Source organism: Podarcis liolepis, assembly GCF_965112155.1.
Source record: "Podarcis liolepis genome assembly, chromosome: 3".
Classification (NCBI taxonomy): domain Eukaryota; kingdom Metazoa; phylum Chordata; class Lepidosauria; order Squamata; family Lacertidae; genus Podarcis; species Podarcis liolepis.
Window position 1 is genome coordinate 15,907,225 of NC_139557.1, and position 20,272 is coordinate 15,927,496.

Consider the following 20,272-nt stretch of genomic DNA (forward strand, 5'->3'; position numbering starts at 1 on the left):
TTGAGCGTAGAGTTCCCAAAAGAAAGCTGTTACTTTCCACTGCTGGTTTTTGTTTTGTTTTTCCATACATTGCTCTGCAACTACTCAATCATTGTGGATGCTTGGACACCTTACCAAAAAAAAAAAACAAAAAAAAAACCAATCTCGAAAGAACTGCCTCACTGTGTGTTACCAGCATTAGTAAATGCAGGTTAAGTTGTAATCTTTCAACTTTGTTTTTGAATAATTACTCTCTGAACACTTGCTTTATACCTCCAGTTGTACAATTTCATATTTGAGACACACGTTCATTGTGAAGTTCTGCAAATTGCTCTGGCTTGGCACGGTCTGACCTTATGGAAGATAAGGAGCCTGAAGGCAAGCAGTCACACAGCACTTAACCATATGCGCTTCTAGAATGCAGTGGAATTACTACATTGCCCTTGTCTTGCATGCCACCAGCAGAGATGTCAGTATTTTGGAACTTGCATCTATCTCAAACTGTAGGACTGAAAGCAATAATAGCTTTTTCCATTTGCAGTTACAAAGAACTTTTTCTCACCATTTAGATGAATTTTCACGCATTATGAGAACTTCATTCATACAGTATTGCATCTCATTGTTACCTTAATTCATTCTGCCTTTTTTTTTTATTCGCTTCACAGTATGTATATTTTGGAATTCTCAAAAGTGAAGACATATATTTTGCAGCCAGATTAGTTAAAGCAGGAAAATCTGACCTCCTGTGCAAACTAGCACAATTTTAAGCATTTTAATGCCTTACAGGTGCAAGTTCAGGATGTTTCCATTATAGATTGAAAGGCAATGAATAGCTCGTGCAATTGCTCTCAACAAGCAATTATTCAAAGTATCTACTTTTGCAAACGAAGTGAACAATATACGTGATAATAATGAAACATTTAATTCTCAGTCATTCACTTTCTATTTTCCACTATGCAGTGTAGAAAGCCTAAATGTGTATTCACTAAATAGATACACTATTTATTTAAAATTAGAAGCAAAAATCTTTTGTTACATATTAGGCTATGGGATCCATGGGTGATATTTATACTGTGTGGGAAAATTCTTGGTGCTTGGCGTAATGGGCTGAGGCTGGAAACCTGAGTTCAATTCCTGCTCAGCCATGAAGCTCACAGGATAAATTCTTCACAGACTTGTGATAAAATGAGAGGAACTATAAACTACTTCAAAGTTTTTCTACCATTAAACCATGTATGCTGCCACCTTTTGTTTTTTGTTTTAAAACAAAAGCAGAATACATTTAAAAGAGAGAAGCCTCAATTAGGGCATACCGTGAAATCCATATACCTGTATTATTACTGTTTATAGGTCAATCAGCGTATATAGACAGGCATTTTGCCAAATCTTTTTTACAAGGTGATGACTGACCTGGTGGCCATTGATATTATCAGTCTTTGTGCAAGAGGTATTCTACAACATCAGCTTTTTGCCTAACTTAGATATTTAGGGTAGCCTGTATGTTCATTGGGGGACTGGAAACGCTATTGATATGTGATACACTGATCAATTTTAATGTCTCAGAACTAAATTCCAATTTTATTTCTTTCCTCAGTGCCCAGATTCTGCTTGCAAGCAGGATTTGCTAGCCTATCTGCAACGTATTGCTTTATACTGCCACCAGCTAAACATCTGCAGCAAAGTGAAGGCAGAAGTTCAAAACCTGGGAGGGGAACTCGTTGTGTCTGGGGTATGTAAATTTCTGAACACTTCGGTTTTGACTTCCTTCTACAACAAACCTCGTTTATGTTAATTTTTTAGGATTCTGAACAAACTTTGTGTGTCTTCATTTTGTTTCTGATCTCTGAATATATAAATCTCCTTTTGGAAAGATTCCTGGAGCATCTTGGTTTTGCTCAAAAACTCATTACAATTGTTTCTGATTATCCTTATGTACTTAGATATTTCTGGTAAGTCAGAGGCCATGCTAGAGTGCAATTTTTCACAGTTGTGCTATGCCTTTTCATTCAGAGAGTAAATTTACTTTCATTTCTGTAAGATACAGGCTACATCTAAACTTCGTTCTGCAGCTATCCAGAGCTGAGACCATTCCACAGCTACATTCTGAATAATGGTTTATTTTCTGAAAGCATCTTAGAATCTAGATCTAATCCTTTTACTTCTTTCCAAATTACCAGTTCCAAGTCATTATTTTCTGCCATCATGTCTGCTTCTCATCACTTTTTACATCAAACTGCTTGTCTTTAAACCTCTCCACAAACCTGTCCCATTCTATTGTTTATACTTGTGCCTTGTTCTCCTCCCAGTCTACCAGTCAGCCGCTTGGGACTTCTGCTTTCAGGCTCCCCCACTTATTTCTTTTGCTGCCCCTGGAACTTCCTAGCAGAATAACCAAGCAATGCTCGCTCTCTTCCCCTTGGAAACCTTTAGTAGTTTTAACCCTTTGGTCCCCAGCCTAGCTGTGTGCACATCATTTTCATCCCATCTTACCTTCCCCTTTTATCTCATTGCCAGCATTGGAAACTTCTTCAGGCAGTAGTGACAGTCTTTTTCTCCTCTCCTCACCTCCCCATAGGTTTATATTACGCCAGGGGTCAGCAAACTTTTTCAGCTGGGGGCCGGTCCACCGTCCCTCAGACCATGTGGTGGGCCAGACTATATTTTGAAGGGGGAAAATGAACAAATTCCTGTGCCCCACAAATAACCCAGAGATGCATTTTAAATAAAAGCACACATTCCACTGATGTAAAACATGCTGATTCCCGGACCGTCCGCGGGCCAGATTGAGAAGGCGATTGGGCCGCTTCCGGCCCCTGGGCCTTAGGTTGCCTACTCCTGTATTATGCTGTAAAGCACTTTGTATATTGATGGTGCTAAATCACTATCAGCATTTTCTCACACTTTTGCTATACGCACTGTCGTCTCTTCCACTTCCCCCTTCACTCGGCAAAACTGGAGCAGTTTTGAAAAAAATTTCATTGGGCGGGTGCATTTGTGGTTGTGTGCATGCACTGAAGTACAAATGTTTGTACCCAAATGTAAGACTTCATGCTCCCCTACAGCAGTGCAGTTCCCCTGTCCGGTACTATGCTGACATCTTCAAGGGTTTACATTTAAGTAGTAAGTTTTTCCAGCACAAGAATGCTATCCCACTGTATCAAGGTTCCCCATTTATCCATAAAAAAATTATGCATTAAACAGTGATTGTGATAGACATACCTTAGTGGTGGTCGGAACATGGTTCTTATTGCTCCACAAAACTAGTACACCCTCAACTTCTTTTTTCTGATCATCAAAAGGCTTGTTCTTAGCTACACGTTGTGTTTAGACAATTACTTTCGCAGAAGGGAATTCACACTATAAGATATGGGAGAAATGAAAGGTTCAGATCCTAAATCTTGCTTGAAGAAGAAGAAGAAAACAAGCGAATTCCGCCTTTGAGAATAATGGCAAACTAAAGCAGAAACATATAGTAGTGTTGGCAGCAGCACCTTCACGCAGAGTACATTTGGTGTAGCAATAGGCTCCTAGCAGATCTGTCACAACCAGGGGAATAGTGGATGAGCACTGCAGAAAACACAACATGTATTGCTGTGGTATTCTGCATCTGAGGGCACTCTTTGGCAGGGCTCTCGGCATGGGAGAAAGACGTAGCTGTTACCCCGACAGCCCGCTAACATGTTCCCTGGGGTTTTACTGAGACTATAAAATGCCTGTGTGACTTACATGGTCTTCTGCCATAAATAATTGTCTGTCTCCAAGCTAGACTCAGTAGAATGTAGTTTAATACACACTGAAAAAGAAAAGTGCATACACCGTGTAGGTATCCCTTTCCCCATCAGCCAGTTGAACAATGGCCTAGTTTGTTACAGCACTTGCCTTCCCATTAAGTGTTTGTTTGTGATGTATAAATACAACATTTTGGAATCTGGGAAATAAAAAATAAAAGTTAAAATCGGTCAAAGGAGTCAGGAATCCCATATCACTTGTTTATGCAGTTCTTTTTTTAAAAAAAATAATTTTTATTGTTTATATTGTTTATGCAGTTCTTGGTCAGAAGGATTTTGTTAAATGCAGGACATACAGGAATGGTTATTCTCCACTGATATGCAGAATCTGAGAAATGGCTGCAATGGATCCTAGCCCAGATTCTCTTTGTAAATGTCGACATTATGTGTGCTGCTGTAGAAATCATAAAAATGAAAAGGCAGTCTTGATCTGTTGATTAAGAGGCCTAAATCAGTCAAAGGTCCCTCAAAATATGCCAAGCAGTTAATCTTTTTGAAGCTTCCCTCATGGAGTCTTTAAATTCTGAATTCAAACAATCTGTGCCACCCTACCTGTTGCCACCTTCTGTCAATCTGCATGTTCTTTTTGACAGTGCAGTGATGTGATCCTTCACCGATGTTAATATGATACATTTCAATGCAAGCAGATAGTGGTCACTATGCAGCGCTGCACAGTGGACACACCAGCTATTGACACAAAGTGATGGGACACAACAGAATGCTGGCAGAAATTGTGCAGTGCAATTGTGTGCTTACGATTCCATATTTTATCAGTTTGTTAAAATATGTTGACTTAGTAGAGTAGATATCACAATCCAAATTGACACATGCAAGAGCTGGCTTATCCTTCATTGGTGTGGTTTCATATTTCAAAAATTCTCCACAGGTTGTTTTTCCCCCCTTCACCTGGCTTAGTTAAATTTTCCTTACTGTCCATCTCATTCTGCATGTTCCTCATTTGGATAGGCATGGAGCCCTCCAATTGAAAGCCCTGTCTCAAAATACATAGACAGCTGCTAGCAGCAGCGGAATAACCTTCACAGTCTAGACCAGTGGTTTTCAACCAGTGGGCCTTGGCACCCTAGGGTGCCTTGAATGATGGTCTGGGGTGCTGCGGGCAACACTGGCCTCTGTCCTTCTTTCCTTCCCTCCCTTCTCTGATGCTCTCTTATGTCTCTGCCCCCCAAGAGCTTGCACAGCTGTTGGTTGCAGCAGCCCTGGCTACAAGCTCACTAGGAGAATGGTGCCTCTGGGGCTGGCCAGGGGGTGCTGGTTGCCAGGAGCTGAGGCAGCCTCAAGAGTAAGCAGGCCAGGGAGTTCAGCCAGCCAGTCCACCAGCCCTTGCTGTTGGGAACGAACAGGCAAGTACTAGTGTGAGGAAGCAGCTCTCTTTGGGGCAGGGGGCAGCAGCAGCAAGACCAGGGGCGGCAGCAGCGGCTGCCAGGAGGACTCCCAAGGAGAGGGGGGAGGAGGCAGAGGAAACACTGCACAAGGGAGGGTGTTTGAAAAAGAGTGGGAGGCTGCCAGCTCTGCAGGCAAGGGGTGACATAACTGGACTCCTGAGCCCCACAGGGATGCCACAGAAAGAATGGTCAAGGGAGCTGTGGAATCAAAAGTTGAAAACCTCTAGTCTAGACCATACAGTATAAGTAGAGACAGAACAGAGAAGAAGCCCTGTGGAACAATAGCTCCAGGTTCACTGATATGTCAACAAAACAATTTCCAGAGAGGTGGAGTGGAACGAGATCTTGCCCTCCTCTGTTGCTGCTAAAAATTTTGATTTATAGCCGATGGGCTCAGAGCAGGTAGCAGTTACCACATGAGACAAGTTTTCAGCTGACCTGTTAACATGAGCATCATTTATACTGAGCCAGCCACACCCTCCTGCTCTTCTCACACAGCCACCATTGTAGAGAAATGCTTCTCGTCTACAGAAGCTTGCGTCCTGACAAATGTTATTTTTTTGAAATGCCAATGACTATTTTTGCTGCAACAAGCCAAAACACTGCCATACCTTTGGAAATCCCTTCCTAACTGCTTTTTTCTCTTAAGTAATTGCTAAACTGAGGGCTTATTTAAATAAGCTCATTTAACTAAATTTTCTCCAATCACCATTTGACTATTAAGTACTGTACTTTTGCCCAACGGTCCTGTTAAAAGAAACACTCCAGGTTTTTTTAGTGAAGCACTGAAGACTCCTTGGATAGTCCAAGATTATGTCTGCAGCGCTAAGGCATGTATGTGTTGATAATTTTTTTAAAAATATATAAGTTCCTCTTCCTTTGTTTACCTGCATATGAAAACACAAGGTTTTCACCCAGAAGCTTGGCGTGTAAGGAAGAATTCCTTAAACCTACGCAGGCAAAAGCAGAATACTGTAGTTACTTCAATTTAGCATGAAGACTTTTAATACTTCATGCCATGCCAGCAATCAGGGCGAGTGCTTCTGTTTTGAAAGTGATGAGGATCTGTGTTTCATGATTGTGTATCCAGCCGTCAGATGACTTGGGAATCTTGGCTGGCTGTATGCAGTGATTGAGTTCATATTATTCAAGAGCTTTGGACTTGCATTCCTTGGACAGCAGCCCTTGTCTCCACCTCCACCCACCCAATGCCATGTAGAAAACCTCTTTTGAAAATTAAGGGGACTTCCAAAAGTAGTCTGATTGGATGCAGGGTTCAGATTCTGACATTTTTGCTTTGAGTGCAGCTAAAGAAGCTCTTTGAGTCCTGCCCACTGCTTTCCTTCTTTAAAGGTAAATGGACCCCTGACCATTAGGTCCAGTCGTGACCGACTCTGGGGTTGCGGTGCTCATCTCGCTTTATTGGCCGAGGGAGCCGGCGTACAGCTTCCGGGTCATGTGGCCAGCATGACTAAGCCGCTTCTGGCAAACCAGAGCAGCGCATGGAAACACTGTTTACCTTCCCGCCAGAGCGGTTCCTATTTATCTACTTGCACTTTGACGTGCTTTCGAACTGCTAGGTTGGCAGGAGCAGGGACCGAGCAACGGGAGCTCACCCCGTCGCAGGGATTCAAACCGCCGACCTTCTGATTGGCAAGTCCTAGGCTCTGTGGTTTAACCCACAGCGTCACCCATGTCCCCACTTTCCTTCTTTATTCTCCTTCTCCAATTCTTCTAAAGCAAGCACTATGCTAAGTTTCAACAGGAAACCTCTATGGTAAAGGAATCTAACGAATGTAAAGAGGCAATATAAATGGTTATTTGAAGCATCTTCCGTTCTGCCTTTCCTAAAATGCTGCACAATGAGCACTATCTGAAACTAAAGGGACTTTCTTGCTGACCTGCTTTTAGGTGGACAGTGCCATGTCGCTGATTCAAGCTGCCAAGAACCTGATGAATGCTGTGGTGCAAACAGTGAAGGCCTCCTACGTGGCGTCCACAAAATACCAGAAGTCTCAAGGGATGGCTTCTCTGAACCTGCCAGCCGTGTCCTGGAAAATGAAAGCCCCAGAGAAGAAACCACTCGTCAAGCGAGAGAAACAGGACGAAACACAGACCAAAATCAAGCGCGCCTCCCAGAAAAAGCACGTCAACCCAGTGCAAGCGCTCAGCGAATTCAAGGCAATGGAGAGCATTTAAACAGAGGGAGTAGTATTTCTGGATTTCATTCCTACTATCAGATTCCCCCTCCCCCCAAATATTCTATGGATTATGTTAGAATTCATTTACACAATATTTTTTGATAAAATCACTTAGACTAAAAGGAGGTAAGCAAGATATATGAAGCATGAAAATACATCTTTAAATCTGAGAACATGGTTAATTTTAGTATGAAAATGCTGTTTAGAATTCTGTGGCATTTCCCCCCTAGCTTTTTAAAATAATAAATCCTGCTTTTAAATCTATTCTATAACCAAAGTTGAATTTACTGTAACATTAATCCTTCACATAGCTGGATCATGTAATTCCTTTAGAAGAAATGTGAGCCTTCTCAACTTGGAAGTAGAATGGAACCTGTACTTTTATCAAAATTATATTATGCTTTGGGTGGATAGAGAGCATAAGTTTGGTATGTTGAAATAATTGATAAAATGGAAAACGCTAGTTGCTGCTTAAAACACTAAGACAACCATAGAAAATGATTTTGAAAAAGTAATATACTATAGCATTCTTTTCTAATTTAAGCAGGTTTTGACTCCTTTATATGAAACGGAACACTTTGATTCATTTGTTCTGAATTGCTGGGTTGAAGGTTAGCTTTCAGCGTGTGCATCTTGTGAAGACTTCCAGCGGAGCCCATAGGGGAGCGAAAGTTACTTAGTGTGTAACGCGAAGTGCATCACAAGGAAAACTTTTAATACTTTTTCTTAAGATGGTGAAAACGTTAAGCCTTACTTACACATAACTGATGTACTTTGCTGGAGGGGACTCTAATAAGTGGCTTGTTCCAGCCACTGTTGTAAATGTTGCATGTTTCCCTCAGCATTCAAATGCAAATCTATCATTGTGTTGTTCTCATAATTGCTATGCATCCTGCCCTGGGCTTTTTAAAAACCTAGCAAATAGCATTGCATTCAGACTGCGATTCAGGCATTGTTTGTCATACTGGGAGCCTCATGGTATAATTTTGCTCTTTAAAATTTTTATGGATTTCTGTTTTTATACCTTTTCCAATAAAGTCCAGTATAAAAACCAGTTGTAAGGGTCAGAGCTTTCTTTGCAGTTCATAAAACACTCCTAATTCCATAATGAAGTGGCTGGGCTATGCAACTAATTAGTGGCAATTTAAAGGGCTAGTCATTGGTGACTAACACATGAATCACTTGTTCACTTTAGTTAAAATGTACATAATGGAGGGTCTGCTATAGTTTCATTGCACCATGGGCAAAATTACTATGCTCTTATTGTGACTCATACCGTGTGCTTGGGGGGGGGGTACTCAAGAGTTAAATCAGCTGAATTCTTGGCATGTTATTGAAGCACTTGTTCCAAAGATTATCTGCTCGTGCTTTTGTTTGACTCTTTGCAACTACTCAGTTCACACACCCCAGTTTAATCATAGTTGAGGGTTTACCATGAATGCACGGGTGGCTCTCACTTTACTCCAACCCTAGTGCTAGCGGGAGCAGCAACCGCAACTCTGGCTTCATGGTAAGTGCCTTCACTTATGGCTTGCTCTGAGATGCAAATGCCACTGATAAGTCTTTAAACCAAACATACACAATTAAGATACATAGTAAATAAGAGAAATTTTAATACCAAATGTGTCCCAGTAGTTGTATTGCCCCCATAGTTAGATAGGAAGATATTGAGATAGCAAGAAGTTGCAAAGCCACAGTGTTTATTAGAGGATTCTGATGCAAAACCAGTGAATCAAAATTGCATGCTCTATTATACACGTGAAAAGAACCGGCTGGGTGTCCGAGAGAGCCTTCTAGTCACCCAGAGAGGTTAAAATGAAGGCAAGATATATTTTAGTGTGTCATCCCCTCCAGGCAGATAGGGCACTAGAATCTTCTTAGAGGCTGGTAATTAACTTTCCCAATGATTGGGGAAGGTCACTGTATGATGAGACATTCGGATTGAATGGAGCCCATTAAAGTTACAAGTTTGAAATAGGACTCTGTTTACCACTTATTCCAGTTTAATGTAAAATGTGGTTTTGAAATGAAGCGTTATTGTTTGTACAGAGGTACATCTATAAGGGGAAGTATCTCAGGTCAGCAATAACCACAACAAACAAAAAGCAGGGTTGAAATAATCTGGAAACAGTGGGATAGAAACTATATATACCACCAATAATATTGCAACAAAAATACTGCACTTGTATGCTGTTCGGAAAGACAGAGGAAATAATAACTTAAGTAAACTCCTAGCAGATAAACCTTTTCATATGGATTGTGTTGTTTAAAATTCCTACATTACATCCAAAACACTGCTTTTTTTAATACTATCTCCAAGAGATGTCTTGCCCTGCTTTTGTTTTTGGTCACATTTTCTTGGAGGTGAATTCATTTCATATTTCCTCTCCTGGAAGTGTTGCCTACCTGACCCTCCTAGAGGTAACTTTCCTAGCCTTCATGTGCTCTCACTGTAACCTTCGTGTGAATTTATTCCTCATTTATCACAACTGCCACATGATCTGTCCAGCTCACAAAGCTTGACTGTGCTATAAACAAAGCACACCTTTTCTTCTTAATCTCTGGTTTGGAATATAAAATTAGGTTCTGTGCATAAGCAGTCTGTGGGTTTTCAGCTGACCTTCATAATTTGACATTTTTCTAGACACTAACTACAGCTAAGCTGTGTTGAACAAAATACCCCAAAGGCTAACAATGAAGGTCAGAGCCTACCAAAACTTGGTCAAACAAGTTCTGGTATTGAACAGCTTCCTTGCCCTGTTCAGGAGCTTTGAACAGTGTCTTATGTCAATAACTTGGACTGCAGTGGACCAAGTAGGTGAGTTTGTAAAATCTTTATTAAACAAAACCAGCTTTTAATGAGAAAGGTACCCCAAGCCCTGTGGAGCTTGTTAGGAAACCTTAAGACCATGGGACAAAAGATGCTGGAGGGTACCAAATAAACCAGATATATACCGTATTTTCCCATAAGACGCACTTTTTTCCTCCTAAAAAGTAAGGGGAAATGTCTGTGCATCTTATGGAGCGAATGCGTGGTCCCTGGAACTGTATTGCCCAGGAGCGAAAAGCAGATCGTACCTTTTTTTAAAAAAAAGAAAGTGGGAAGGGGGTGTGGAAACGAAGCAGCTGATCGGCAAGCGATTGGGAGGGAGATAAGGCTGCGGGTAAAGGAGGCTGCCAGGGGAGGGGGAGAGGTAAAGACAGCGAACTTGTAAGGAGAGGAGACAGGAATACTAAAACAAGCAATGAGGAGAGAAATAAGAAAAGGAGGAGCAAAAAACTGTTCCAGCTAAGGAAAAGACGCTAAGCCAAACAATAGGTAAGGGGGTGTTGAAACAAAGCTGCTGAGCAGCTGATCGGCAAGCAATCAGGAGGGAGATAAGGAACACTAGCGATAAAGGAGGCTGCCTGGGAGGAGGGAGGTAAAAGCACATGGATCCTCAGGATTTTTGCACTGGGTCACGCCAAATTCACCATCAGATCACATAGCATGTCCATGGCTACAGCCTGCACCAAAAAAATCACACATCCACTGTTTCGTGGGGCCGCAGTGGTGCAAAAACGTGGTTACAAAGCACGGATCCACATGGATTCTCAGAATTTTTGCATTGGGCTACCCCAAACTCACCATCAAATCACATGTCTGTGGCCATAGCATGAACCACAAAAATCATACATCCACTGTTTTGTTCAGAATATTTTTTTCTTGTTTTCCTCCTCTAAAAATGGTGCGTCTTATGGAGCCAAAAATACGGTAGTATTCAGGTAAGCCTGCCTATCTTCAGTTTCTCCTTCTGCAGCTTCAGACATCTTAGATTTTCTGTAATCTGCCTCTCATCCAGGACAGTTACAGTTCATGTCTACACCTAGAAATCTCTACAGGAAAACTTTCTGAAGCCATGAATACCACTTCTCAAAGAAAAATATATTCTCTCTGGAGTTGGATAAGCGTTCACCTTTAGCTTCTCTACCTGTTCAATGCATATATGAAGATAGACGACAAGTTTTGGTGGTGCCAAAAGCATGGAGCCATCCAAATCAGTTCTGATTCCACTCCAGCTGCCCTTGACAGATGAGACAGCAAAGCCCTTTGCATGAGCAGTGGGATTGAAAAGAGTGAGAATTTATATCTTGTTTTTCCCATGCAGCACAAATCCTGCTGTTTCAGTGCTTAATGACAAGGATAGGGGAGCTTGTCCCTGATAGAGGTCAGTTGTTATATTTTATGGGGAGGGGTGTGTTCCTTAAGACCAACCATTCAAAGAAGTTACCGTATTTTTTGCACCATAACACTCACTTTTTTCCTTCTAGAAAGTAAGGGGAACTGTCTGTGCGTGTTATGGAGGAAATGCCTATGGGTGGCATGCCTATGGATTTTCCTCCTCTAAAAACTACGTGCATGTTATGGTCGGGTGCGTGTTATAGAGCGAAAAATACGGTACATAAAAACCTAAGAATTGTAAGTGAGAAGCAGAAAACTTAGTACTTGGTTGGTTGGTTGGTTGGTTGGTTGGTTGGTTGGTTGGATCATTACATTATCAAAATGTCCTTGAAGCATCCACATCTAATAAATAGATAAAAAGTAAATAAAACAACACACCATCAAATACATCATCCTGGGGCATGCGACTTGTTCTGTCCACAGTATGCAACATTTGCTGTGTTATTAAGCATGTATGCCCATCGCTGCAACGTGTCTTCAACTGCTTTGAAATTTGCACGTGCCAAATCAGGATTTAGGTCTTAAAATGAACCCAATTCACCATATTTCAATTAATCTCAAATGTTGCCAAATTTATGCTTATGGGAGCTGATCTAGCATGTTCCTCTGCTACTTTCTGCAAAGCCAGTTTACCCTCCCTCTTGAAACGCATGTCTAAACCACTCCATTCTTCAAGCCAGCCGGAGAGTGTGAGTTAGCTGTGGATGATGTGCCTTGGGGGGCTTCAGAGTCAACGATGTAGTAAAAATCGGGAGGCAACAAGAGGGGAGGAAAAGCGCAGCCACCGTTTTGCAAAGGCGTGCAAGACAGCGAGAACTACCCAGGCTTGCAAGAGGGGAAAGGAAAGGGGGACAAAGAGCACAGCACGTTTTACGGCCACAGGACCCTGGATGAAATGCAGTTATGCAGCTGCATAAATGGCCATGCAATTTCCCTCTTGGCAATACAGTACATCAGTGTTCAGAATGTTCTTTTTATTTCTAAGTGTTCCATGTGAAGAAAAGTGAGCGCTAGGAAAAGAACATAGGAACAACAATGTAATGATAGAGATTAGGAAAATAAGCACCTATCCAATACTACAGTTTTCTGCTTTCCCCACCCTAGTCCACCCCACCCATAAAAAATCATTGGGGTGCTCCATTCCTTTCCTTTTCTACAAAAAGTTAGTAGCAGCACATGTGGTTCTAGATTTGCTTTCTTCCCTAGGGCTTGTGGCAAACTGAGCCATGAAATCATGGGTGTCTGCATTTACCTACATCTGGTAGCCAATAAGGGTGTGGGATCCTGAGAGCTAGACCAATGAACAGATTCTTTGTATGCATCAACCATCCAGATTAGGATCACCTTTTTTCCACTTTCCCCTGATAGGGATGTGGGTGGCACTGTGGTCTAAACCGCTGAGCCTTTGGGGCTTGCCGATCAGAAGGTCGGCGGTTCGAATCCCTACGACGGGGTGGGCTCCCATTGCTCTGCCAACCTAGCAGTTCGAAAGCACACCAGTGCAAGTAGATAAATAGGTACCTCTGCGACGGGAAGGTAAACAGAATTTCCATGCACTCTGGTTTCCATCATGGTATTCCATTGCACCAGAAGTGGTTTAGTCCTGCTGGCCACATGACCTGGAAAGCTGTCTGTGGAGAAACGCCAGCTCCCTTGGCCTGAAAGCGAAATGAGCACCGCAACCCCATAGTTGCCTTTGACTGGACAACCATCCAGGAGTCTTTACCTTTTTCCACTTTTCCCTGATAGGATCAGCAGATTTTCATTCAATAGGTTCTGCCACTCGCATATTGATCCTAGTTATGTGTTGCGTCTTCTTAACATCACAACCCTTTAGTAAGAGAATAACATTTTGGATTGCTAAGAGTTAAAATTCACACACCATCTCAAACCTAAATGGGTTCCTCTTCCCGCAGGTGGCCATTGCTCATCTGAATATGGCATATATATATATATTTCAGATGGTTCTTTGTAAACTGCTTAGAGGCTTTCTGCTGAATATGCAGTATACACAGTTAAAAAATATGTGTGGATTCAAATATTTCTCATTGTGTGTACTTTGAGGATGGAGGCCATCTCATAGCCTGGCAAAGGGCTTGTTGTGACTGCAGAAGGTCCCAGGTTCATTATCCAGGTAGATCTGTTGTTGTTGTTGTTGTTTAGTCATGTCCAACTCTTCGTGACCCCATGGACCAGAGCACACCAGGCACTCCTGTCTTCCACTGCCTCCTGCAGTTTGGTCAAACTCATGCTGGTAGCTTTGAGAACACTGTCCCACCATCTCGTCCTCTGTCGTCCCCTTCTCCTTGTGCCCCCCATCTTTCCCAACACCAGGGTCTTTTCCAGGGAGTCTACTCTTCTCATGAGGTGGCCAAAGTATTGGAGCCATAGCTGTCAACCATCCCTTATTTGGCAGGAAACTCCCTTATCCCAGTGCCGTTTCCCACTGCTGTCCCAGATTGATGATGTCCCTTAAATTTCCCGGGTTTCAAAGGAAGCAGCTCCTCTCCCTCCCTCCCTGCCGGCCAGGGAGGAGGGAGGCTCCAACTGTGTTGATTGGCTGCGTTGCTCACCCAATAAGGAGTCTAAGAATGATTGGGGGTGGAGCTTGCATGCCTTGTGCCAATCAAATCGGCCGCGTTGCCTGGGGACTCGCCCTTGCTCAGCGCTTCCCAGCGGAGAGGTGTCAGTGGTTTTCCTTGCTGCATCCCCTTTGCTGGGTTGCTGCGCTGTGGGAACCACCGCTTGAGGCTTCGTTTGGCTGCTGGCTGGGCTTTCTGCCTTTGTCTCGGAGGGGCTCAGAAGTTGAACATACTTGTGCCCAGGAAGTCCCTTATTTTGGCTGCTGACCCCTCATTTTTGAGGCTGCTGGTCCCTTATTTTCAAATCTGTAAGTTGACAGCTATGATTGGAGCCTCAGCTTCAGGATCTGTCCTTCCAGTGAGCACTCAGGGCTGATTTCCTTAAGAATGGATAGGTTGGATCTTCTTGCAGTCTGGCAAAGGCTAATTTCTGGAATCCTGGAGAGCCAACACTTGGCTGGCTAGAGCAAACAAAATTAGTTGGACTGATGGTATGACTTTGTATAAGACAGCCTTTTCTGTTCTCTACATCAGAGGCTCCTTGTAGAATCTAAATAACTATGTACTAAAGTAGATAGAATGAGGGAACAAAGTTGATATCCATCCCAAAGCAGCTCGTAAGACAAATGTCATATATAAAGCACAAATACAACAGTAATGTTGTTAAAACGTCACATTCAACCCAGATACTAAAACGGAACAAAAACAGCAACAGCAGAGTCAGCAAAGGAAAAAAATAGTTACAGCCAGCCGGGGAAAAAGGTGGTGTTTTGACACAAATAGTAACTGTATTCTGTAAGTTAAAAAGGTAAAGGGACCCCTGACTATTAGGTCCAGTTGTGGCCGACTCTGGGGTTGTGGCGCTCATCTTGCTTTACTGGCCGAGGGAGCCGGTGTACAGCTTCCGGGTCATGTGGCCAGCATGAATAAGCTGCTTCTGGCAAACCAGAACAGTGCTCGGAAAAGCAATTTACCTTCACGCTCAAGTGGTACCTATTTATCTACTTGCACTGGTGTGCTTTCGAACTGCTAGGTTGGCAGGAGCTGAGACCGAGCAACGGGAGCTCACCCCGTCGCGGGGATTTGAACCACTGACCTTCTGATCGGCAAGTCCTAGGCTCTGTGGTTTAACCCACAGCGCCACCCGCATCCCATTCTGTAAGTTAGCTGTTCCTAAATTCCTGGGATCGGACCGCACTTCCCTCAAGTGAATTTAGGAACTGTGGGTCATTCAGTTTTTCAGAGGCTGGAGAAAATAAAAGAACTTGGAAATGATTGACAAGCATGGAGCAGAGCTCTGGAAGTGGAGTATCCTATTTATTGCTCTTCAAATGTTCTTTCATTTCTTCAGAGTGCCTTCCAGTTCAGAGGCAGAGCCAAGTCTGCCCCCACTGAAGCCGCCCCTCTTGCCATATTTCCCCGAATTGTCAGCTAGCTAGAATTGATACGTTTTTAAGAGGGAAAAGCACATCCCTCTTGCGGAATGTAGAGTTCCCGTCAGACCCCCATCTGTTCTTGTCAGCTACCCCTAGATGAATTAAGGCTTCCTCTCTCCAAGCTCATCTGTTGTATATTCCCTTCTAACTTTGGTTTATGCATCTCTCCCCCCCCCCCATTCCCATAACCCTTTGCCTGATGGCGCTACCCTCGCAGCTGCTAAATGGATTTAACATAATGGGCTCCGTTGTGCTGTCCTCTTGTCCTAGTATGGCTTGTCAGTGAGCTGATTTACTTACTCTTACTTGGAATATGAATTTTTATGATCCCACGAAGGGCTGTATTTCACGAATGGGATTTCAGCGTTCCAGTAAAATACTAATGGGCATGAAATTAGTGTGGCATGACCTGTTGGCTGCTGGCTTGTATTTTTGATAGTTGCAATCCTAAAGATAAATGCCAGAGCGTAACTCCTGTATCAGTCAGTGCGACTCATTTCCAGGTAAACACTGTGGTAAAATGGCCGGTGTGCGTCAGGTTTGACATTGCATGTGGGCAGCCCAGGGGCCACACGTGGCCCTCGATCTATCCATGCAACCCGTGAAGTCCTGCTGAACTCAGTCCAGTTGTTCATTCACCAGCTAAGGAGTAAACCCAACACAAATCCCTAATGGAGTTTCTAAGATGGTTTGATGGCACCTTTGTTAATGGAGAAATCCGAGGGCTCCCTTGGACAAAAAAACAAGGACACCAGCCAGGAATACCAGAGCAAAACAGCAGCCAGTAGGCTTGGTCTTTATTGAAGACTGTCACGGCAGGACTCCCACCTGCCACCAGGTGAAACAAGATGGAAGCCCAGAAGAAAAGAAGACCCCAACTTTTATTAGTTACTAATCCCCCAAGCTACACCCCTAGAACTACATCACAACTACGTCATGACTACATCACTGACACATCACAAAAAGGAGGGGTTGAGGGAGGAGTTGTGATGGTAACCTGAGTATCTTGTCACCTGGCTGGTTCCTCCTTTCCCCCTCCCCATGAGTCATTTCCAGAGGACAAAGGGGAGTTGGCAGTTTCCTGCCCCCAGAGGGAAAATCTGATCATTGTCCTTTGTTGCAGTCCGTGTTGAATCCACTCCCATATGCAAGTCCTTTGTGACCTTGATGGTCTTCTGTCTGGGACCATCAAGGTTGTCATTCCAACTGGGTAGGGCTTCTCAGTATATGTTGGTACACAAGAGATTATGGCCGTCCTGTATCAAACCGTCCCCCTTTGATAGTCCTTCCTTCATGGAGCAAAATAAAAGTGGACCGGTGTAAATCCGATGTATGGTTGATTTACTATGAATTTATAACAGAAACATTGTGTATGTCGTGTGTGTGTGTGTGTCGTGTTTGTACAAACTGAATGATGGGTTTCCTGCAACACCTTGTATGCCTCCTTCTGACAACCCCGGCAGCCCAGCTGTTGCCAAATCTAGTGCCTTGGCCTATATCATTCCTGAATGCTTACCTGACTCCAGGGTGAAATCTAGACACACGTTAAAAAAACCGCTATGAAAATGCTTTTTAAAAAAAAGTTTTGGAAAATATATTGAATTTGCCATAAGCTCACCATCGCCATCTAGTGTCAAATGTGTATAGTGCACTTAAAACAAACTTAAAACCTTGTATTTGCAGCTATATAGCTGAGTCCCTGGTGTCAGCAGTTGCTGACCCCCCATCTTGAATCTTCTAGGAAAAGAATCTGCTTGAATACTTACAGTAGAAAATAGGTAAAGTTTGCAGAGTTGTTGCTGAAGAAATTTCAGGGGCAGGGGCAAGCCAGCAGGTGACGCAGAGACACACAGGGTTGGTGGCAATTGGCTAGGCATCCCAAACCGGTTAACACATCTTTATCACAGTTAAAAAAAAGATAAAGTAATATTTTTGGTTCATTCTGTTTATAATTTGGAGGTAGTATACACACAACTGTAGGCTCCGAGTTAAGCGTTAGGCGACACCTCAGTCATATATGAAGTTGGAAAGATGTCTACAAAGAAGCTACTTCCTCTTATCAGAATTAAACCTAGGCAATGTAAAAGGATGAGGGTGAAAGAGGAGAGTGCAAAATATGGTCTGAAGCTCAACATCAAAAAAACGAAGATCATGGCCACTGGGCCCATCACCTCCTGGCAAATAGAAAGAAAAGAGATGGAGGCAGTGAGAGATTTTACTTTCTTGGGCTCCATGATCACTGCAGATGGTGACAGTAGTCACGAAACATCACCTTGCCGACAAAGGTCCGTATAGTTAAAGCTAAGGTTTTCCCAGTAGTGATGTATGGAAGTGAGAGCTGGACCATAAAGGGTTGTGCCCATCCCACCCCATGCTTTACTCTAACCCCCCCCCCATCCTCCTTCTTTCGAGGGAATTGGCATCTCACAACCCAGTTCCAATGCACAGGTCTCCTGCCGTCACATCTAATTTGTCCCTTTCTCAGGCTGAAGTAAAGTTGGGATCAGGCCCCAGGCTTTGGAGAGGTGGGTTTTCGCACACACACACACACACACCCGTTGGTGGAGACCCCTCAGAAAGCCTTAAAGCCACATTACAACATTAAATTACTGCAGACAGCAATGTGCAGTGAGTTAGAAATGTAAGGCTCAAAACAGGCAAATTCCCAGCAGCAACAGAGAGCGACTGAACTGAGGAATGCTATCCCCAGAGGGTGCCCTGAGGACCACGAATGCAGGTTGCAGGGTTCTTGGAATAAAGGAGGAGATGGCGGCAGCTGAGTGCTTTAACTGCCTCCTTGCTAGTGCTGGGGAAAGCAGAAGCCGTATTTGAAGCAGTCTGTATGCATGAGCCCAGGGCCATGTGCAATTCCTCTTGCAAAAAAGCACATACCCCACAAAGCCATGTTGTAGCACCAGCCTATTTGGGAGATGTCAGCAACATCTTCTTTGGGAAAGTGGCCCTGATTCTTAATCAACACTTTCCTCTTTCACCCTTTCCATTTATACAGTCAGACGTTTTTACTTGTTCGTTTGTTTTTAACTAACTTTCACTTAAAGCAGTTCCAGCAAAAAAAAAGCAATACAGCCAGAAGTTTTTACTTCTTGTGCTTTTTTTTAACTTATATGCCTGTTGTCTTTGACCATGGGGTTTGAGACAAAAGGCATATAAGTGAGAGCTGGACCATACAAGTGAGAGTTGGACCATAAAGAAGGCTGATCGCTGGAGAATTGATGCTTTTGAATTCTGGTGCTGGAGGAGACTCTTGAGAGTCCCATGGACTGCAAGAAGATCAAACCGATCCATTCTGAAGGAAATCAGCCCTGAGTGCTCACTGGAAGGACAGATCCTGAAGCTGAGGCTCCAATACTTTGGCCATCTCATGAGAAGAGAAGACTCCCTGGAAAAGACCCTGATGTTGGGAAAGATGGAGGGCACAAGGAGAAGGGGACGACAGAGGACAAGATGGTTGGACAGTGTTCTCAAAGCTACCAGCATGAGTTTGACCAAACTGTGGTTGGCAGTGGAAGACAGGAGTGCCTGGCGTGCTCTGGTCCAGGGGGTCACGAAGAGTCGGACACAACTAAACAACAACAGCATTTTTTTAAACCGCCTTTTACTAAAGCAGTTCCAGCAAAAAAAAAAGCAGTACGGTTGTACCATAGTTGTCAAACGGAATCCATTCCGGAAGTCCGTTTGACTTTCGAAAACATTCGACAACCAAGGCGCGGCTTCCAATTGTCTGGAGCTTCCTGCAGCCAATCGGAAGCAGCGTCGGACATTCGGCTTCCAAAGAACGTTCGCAAACCGGAGCACTCACATCCAGCTTTGCGGCGTTTGGGAGCCAAAACATTTGATTCACAAGGCATTCAGGATCCAATGTACAACTGCACAGCAGACATCATACAAGCCAGATACCTCTACTATATATTTTCCAAAGTAGTTTGCATACCCTTCAACATTTTCCCGATGAAAATAGGGATGTCGTATTCAATAACAACCACAGTAGCAGCAACAATTTTATTATTTATACCCCACCCAGCAGATCTGGGGAGAGTGTGAGGTGCACATGGGTATGGAGTGGAGAGTAGGGAATTCTGACATGCTTCACCAATGAAGTCATACACATGGCTGTCTAAAGGAGAGACCCTATAAGTCGTGGTACCTCGGCTTTCGAACGTAATCCTTTCCGGAAGACCTTTCGAGTTCTGAAACATTCGAAAACCAAGAACTCGATATGGAAGCCTCAATACAGAAAACTCGATATGGAAACCGCATGGCGTGTTCATCTTCCAAGGCATGTTTGAAAACTGAAGCATTTACTTCTGGGTTCACGGTGTTTGAAAACCGAAATGTTCATCAACGAAGACGTTTGAAAACCGAGGTACCACTGTACAGGGTTTCTAGCTCCCTGCACTGCAAGGACTGCTGGACTAGCAAACAAGATCTGAAGCTTGCCTCCAAAATGTGTTTGTGTGATTTTTATTTTTATTTTTAGAGTTAGGTACATTTTAGTATGACAGATTTGTGAAATATGTACCTCTTCATCTCTAAACACATGAGCAAAAGACTAGGTTAAGGTGAATGTTTGCACTGAAATTGACTCACATTGACTCATTGCAAACACTGTTTGCTAAATTTAACAATTATGGAACCGGCCC

At 43.3% G+C, this 20,272-nt stretch overlaps 1 protein-coding gene across 5 annotated transcripts in view; it reads left to right on the forward strand.

Annotated features, from left to right (window-relative positions):
* CTNNA1 (catenin alpha 1) overlaps positions 1–8,425 on the forward strand; it is a 68,539-nt gene extending 60,114 nt beyond the window's left edge. For all 5 annotated transcript variants that reach the window (XM_083493755.1, XM_083493756.1, XM_083493753.1 and 2 more), the window contains exons 17-18: positions 1,574–1,708; positions 7,082–8,425. In XM_083493755.1, coding sequence (XP_083349881.1) covers positions 1,574–1,708; positions 7,082–7,369 — 423 coding nt within the window. In that variant the 3' untranslated portion in view covers positions 7,370–8,425. The remainder of the gene's footprint in view (positions 1–1,573; positions 1,709–7,081) is intronic.
* The last annotated feature ends 11,847 nt before the right edge of the window (positions 8,426–20,272 follow it).